The 6,000-nt window shown below is 37.3% G+C and overlaps 1 protein-coding gene across 1 annotated transcript in view; it reads left to right on the top strand.

The window, feature by feature from the left end:
• Positions 1 to 6,000, top strand: part of LOC107680721 (contactin-4-like) — a 151,655-nt gene that overhangs the window by 98,913 nt on the left and 46,742 nt on the right. The window contains exon 12 of the mRNA XM_016476755.1: positions 2,614 to 2,753. Within this exon, the coding sequence (XP_016332241.1) occupies positions 2,614 to 2,753 (140 nt within the window). The remainder of the gene's footprint in view (positions 1 to 2,613; positions 2,754 to 6,000) is intronic.

The raw sequence follows: 6,000 nt of genomic DNA, 5'->3' as shown, positions 1-6,000 counted from the left end.
TATATATATATCATTATATATCTCATCAAATATCTCATTATTGTGATGGGGGGCCCTGCAGTAAGTCATAGCCCCGGGGCCTAGGGCGGTCTTAATGCGGCCCTGTTTACAACACACCTTAAAACATATAAAAGGCATATAAAAAAGCAGCGACGAGTTGACGTTTATCCTGTTCGCGGCTCTGGGATTCTTCAATGGCAGGATTAGCCTACGGACAGACCTCTTGACTTACCACTCAGATCTCTCTCTCCCTTCTCCTCTATTTCTCTCTGTATCTTATTCTCTTCCACAATGTTTTTCCCTTTACCTGTTAGGTGATAAAAATCTGTAATCTTATTTTGAAGTCCCATGGAATTAGGCCTACGAGACATTCATCAGCAGAGCAAGGGAATGAGGCGATCAATAAGTGTATCTCATGTTTATCACTTCCACTGGCAGCAGCAAAGCAGGAGGAGACACTCAAAGCCTTTCATTCTTTCTGCTTGCGTTGGCTTGATTAGCAATTGCCCTCAAATGTTTTTGTTGCCTTCATTAGTCCTATTCTTCGCTTTGCTATGAAGATTGTGTACCTCTAACAGGTACACGTATAAAGAGGGTTGTTTTAAAGATGTTTTTGTGTTTATGAGTGCCTTTATCAGTATTGATCATTCAAGGGGTCATGTTATAAATTTTAGCATTTTATTTTTCCCACATATAATGTTAGTCAAGGATTTTATGCATCAATCATTTTTTCACCCCATATCTAATCCTTAAAGGGGTCATATGATGTTGCTAAAAAGAACATTAGTTTTTGCGTGAACATTTGGGCGGCGTTATGCAAATCTTCCCACATCGTGACGTAGATATGTGGGGGCGTGTTAGAACGAGCCGTTTTAGGTAGGTGTGGTTGACTCTTAACTTTTATAAAGAATATCTCTTTGGATTTGAGACTTTAGTCTTTGCAACTTTACAGATCTTCTTTATGCACCAAGAGCTTGTAACACTCCGAAGAGAAAGGAAAAATTTAAATCGCATCATATGACCCCTTTAAAATTAATTGATTGTGCTGCATTTAAAGAAATTGGTCACCTAAAAAATTAAAAAACCAAACAAAAGGTGGATTTCTGAAGAATATCCCAACGATATCCTGAAAGGGTAATGAGTCTGTCAAGCTCAAAGCTTGACTAGTGGACTAGAAAATGTAAGGAAAGTTTGGTTTTTCATGATATGAACTCTTTAAAGAGACATAATAAATGGGTTGAATGTTGTATTTGGTAGGTAGGGCTGCATTTAAGGTCACTCAAGTTTCACAAAAAGGTTCTTACATCCAGAGTTCCCCTACACAGAAAAACAGATGTTTTTCTGAGTACATTATTATTGCTAGGGACACAGAAAACATCTATCATAATCACAGTATGCCACTGAATAAGCTTTCAGTTGCTATTAAGGATGCTGTGAGCTCATTTTGACCTCTCTACCTCTCATTCCTCTCAAGTTTGACTTGTGGGCGTGAAATGTTGAGAGTGTTTGTGTGCACTGTGGGCAAGGCTAAGTCAGGCCCTGACTGCTTACTCTCATTTAAACGGGTTTAAAAGTCAATACTCTCCCAGTGAGTGCGAGATAGACTGAGTGGCAGTGACTTAAGGGATACGAGCAGCACTTCGGTCTTCAGTAGATGTTTGACAGTTTGTGACTTAAATGTGATTGGTTTGCAACAACAGGAATATAATAAAACATAGTTCACGCGTAAAAAACTGTTATCATTTGATATTGTGTTATTGTATCAAACCTGTTTGACTTTCTTTTGAAGATTGAGCCTAAAAGATTGAGGCTTTTCAAGCTTCAAAAAGGATGCAAAAGCACCATAAAAGCAGTATTGCAACCAAATGTTCATGATTTGGTGAGACCAAATGTTAAAGTATCAGTGGAGGCTATTTAAGATGTATTCCAAATCTTCTGGAGTCATGCAATTGTTTTAATAGCAATAAAGAGACTAAATTATAAGCTTTTCATCGATAATCATCCTGCCGACTAACATGAGAACCACATCAGCCAAATGATTCATTGAATAGATCTGAGTCAAATTCATTCACGATTCGAACATCACTACTTCCCATTTCCATTTACAATGGAAAACGGTCATCAGCTAAACTTTACACTTAACGAACTTGTGTTTATATATTTTATTGTTTGTTTGCATGTATTCTACCCATTTTTATTTGTCGTTTAGTGTCCTTCTAGGGAAAATGCTCATAAATGATTCTCTAAATGTGCTCTAAGTCAATTATTTACTAGGTCTGAGTTACTTGCATTTAAAAGATAAAGATCACTACAGTTTGTTTATAATTAAGCCATAATTTACCCTATAGGTATTTGTTGAGGTAATTTATGGTACTAGCTTTTAGACAATACTAATATATTAGATGTTATTTCCTTTCTATACCCACCTAAGTGGATGTGTGAATCAGTTGGACCTTACTGTTTTCTTATGTGCCATTATTGTGATTACATCACACCATTTCCCACAGTTCATGGCTCTAATAATGTAAGTCCGCTTTGAAGGACACATAACGGGTAATAATCAAGGTTAAAGCAATTCCATGTAGTCATTACCTCTGTTGTTGGTTGTTTCAGCCTCCCCCCAGCTAATTGACAAGCCCCAGGATGTGCAGAAGGCCATTGATGACTCTCTGGTGTGGGAATGCAAGGCCACAGGGAAGCCCAAACCCTCGTACAGGTGGATGAAGAATGGAGACAACCTGGAGCCCACTGAGGTCAGTTCACCTCTGAGGTTTGAGGACGGTCACCAGACTTTTGCAACAGTAGTAAAGATACTGACAATGACATAATAGAAATTGCATTCAAAAATTGTAGTTCACCCAACAATTTAAATTCTGTCATTATTTGATAACCCTCATGACTCCTGTGGAACACAAAAGAAGTCATTTTAAAAAGATTGCTGTCCACACATGTTGTTTTGGACCCCACTGGTCTTCATTGTATGACACAAAATAACAAAATATGTTATTTTTTGTTCTACAGAAGAAAGAAAATCATACAGGTTTGGAACGGCATGAGTACATTGTAAATTTGCATTTTTGAGTGAACTATCCCTTTAAATATTGTATTTGAAAATATAGGTTTAGTACAAAAAGTACAAATTATATCAAGTTTATTAAATCGACTGTGCAATACAAAGAAAGTTAAGAAATTTGTTATTTGTTGTCTTGTTTTTAGGTTATATCATTGATTTGGTAGCAGTCATCACAGTAGATCTGCCAGCCATCTTTATGCCTTGTGAGACCAATACTTTAGTGTGTATTCCTTAATGGCTTCTCTATAACTGTCTAAATCGGAGTGAATCCACTGGAGTACCGGATATGTCATTCTGCGGACCTTCTATATAGGCCACTACAGAATTATCGAAACAATAGGAATGGACAAAATTGAGAACATAAAAGCTTCCAAATATCCACCACTTGTTCTGGCAATGAGAGGGAATAGTGCCCCCAAAATGCAATAAACTCAAGATGGCAATAGCTAGCAGAAAGCACTAGCAATACTCTCAAACAACACGTTTTAAAGATTGAACCAACACATTATCATTTCATACCGCTTCCTTTTTTGGGAGTTGGTCAGAGTTATTCTTTAGATGCTTGAAGGTGATGTGAAACAACTTTTGCAACCCATTTTACTTCATTTGTGTGACTTTCCAGGATGTTTAATGTGGGGGGAAAAAATGTAGGGGCTTGATTTTTATCCATCAGGAATTTATTGGATTATGAAAAATGGGCACTTCATGACTTTTACAGTTGAGTTTTGGAGGCTACACCTCTCCTGAAACACTGACAGCACAAAACTTCCGCAGCCTTTGTGAGGTCAATGAAGAGAAAAGTCATTTGATGTGGAGCAAGTCATGACATTTTGATGAAAGACAACCATTTTTTCTTTGGAATAACATGCTGTGATGAATTATGTACAATAAGACCAGTAAAGTGCATTAAGTAAGTAAACAGGACGGTTTTGATTTCATGTCGACTTTAAATAAGGTGCAGAGAGGAGCATGCTAATTATAGTTGTTCTAATCATCATTGCTGCTCATCATTGCATAAACATAATTACTGTTTTACAACCTACAAACATCACCAAACAACACAAGCTCAGAATATGAAGGACATTTAAAAAGTCCTTAAATAAAGTAAAATACATTTAATGAATATTAAGGTTTGATTTAATACAGTCATTCAGCTGTGGACACAAGATGCAAGACACTTAGCAATCTCCCATTAAATCTCCAATCTAAAACAGCAGAATTTGAGCCTGTTTCTTTGAAGGCCGTTAGGAGAAGGCTTATAAACATTTACTGTGTGCTAGACAAGCTCTTATTGTTTTGTCTTTCTCTGAAATCCATTTAAACTATAGTTAAAGAGGTGATAAACATTTATATGTCTCGACATTCTATGTCATATACAACCTGTCTCCACTGAGAGCATTTCACCCATAATTCCAAACTCCAAGCGCATGAAGTTATTTTTAGAGACTAGTAGCTCTTCAGAGCAACTATGGTGTGGTGAATAAACAAATCAGTAAACTTCATGTAAATTAGCCTTGCTATGCGATGTGGGTGCAGACAAGACAAAAGATATTGATCCATTTAGAGACTGTTTATGTGTTCAGAGACATGGCCACTTGTCTTTCTTCATCTGTCACTCATTCTTTTTCATCTTTCACACCACCAGATTAGAATATCTATCAGCGCTGCATAATTAGCAGTCTGTCCATTTTATTGTTTTGCGCTTTATTAGAGAATGGTTCCAACAGAATACACCGCAATCAGAAAAAGCTCAAATAAAGTTCATTTACATGCGTTGGACCTCAGGAAATAATTGCTAATGCAGATTTTGCTGGTTAGGCGCCAGGTTTGTTGAGTGAATTTGTATTTGAAATACTGAATTTGCATAATGATTAATGTTTTACAGGTATGTTTGTGTGCCAAGGTAATTGCCAAAAGGTACACTTGAATTTTAAATGCAATAACATCTCTTTATTTTGCATTTATGGTTGTAAAGATTATTTGAAAGACCTTGCGCCTTTCTAGAAGCACGTCTCTTTGAGCATTGAAGAAATACCACCTACTATGACAGACTAATGTCTCAAGGGCACAACAATCTCTTGACTGAATCGTAGCCCTAGCTTACAGTTTGATTCAGAAATGTTGATTTTCAATGTATCCTGGTTAAATGAATTAATCAGCGCAGAATTATTACAATCTCGAAATGTCACCGTCAGCATCAGAGGTTTAATCAATTGAATAACTAAAGGTCATTGATGTAGCATAAGCATGGGTTGTTGACTTATACCATTTGTTATTTTCACTGGGCTTAATCAATGGGGACCTTTCATGTTCTTTCTGCCTTATTGGAACACTGCATTGCTAAGGTGACCAGCACAAAACCTCTTCTTTGTAAATCATTGTGACGCTCCAGTCACTGAGAGAAGGGAATATGATGTGAGGCACATACCGTGCCTTGGCTAATCTAGTAATAAACATGTCAATGATCTTGTTCACCCGTATCATTGTGCTTTTTTGATACCAGCTCATACTGCTTACACAGAACATAGCTTATATTTGTAGTAGTTTGATTTTAAATGTACCACATAATATAAAACACAGTGTTTACAGCAGCTACAAACTGGTAATGAGGCCTAACATGTACGGTGTTTTGAACGAAAGGAGACATTATCGTCTTTTCAAAGGTGTAGATTTAAATCAAGACTTAGGAAATGAAAACGTCTATGCAGCCATGAACACACATTTCATATCGGGATGAGATTTGCCGCAACTGTAGTCATGCATTGCACTTTATGTCCTGACCCTACGGATTTCGAGCAGTGACATTGCCAATCACGGCATTTCAGCGCAGCTGTGCAGATGGTCCCCTCCCTCAGGACCCGCCACTTTCTGTGCAGGTTTATTTGTCCCATATTATGCATTTGTCCCTTCCTCCTCACCATCAACAC

This window comes from Sinocyclocheilus anshuiensis, unplaced genomic scaffold (assembly GCF_001515605.1).
Source record: "Sinocyclocheilus anshuiensis isolate Anshui unplaced genomic scaffold, SAMN03320099.WGS_v1.1 scaffold396, whole genome shotgun sequence".
Lineage (NCBI taxonomy): Eukaryota > Metazoa > Chordata > Actinopteri > Cypriniformes > Cyprinidae > Sinocyclocheilus > Sinocyclocheilus anshuiensis.
Note: the sequence above shows the minus strand (reverse complement) of the source record. Positions and strands in the feature narration are given on the sequence as shown.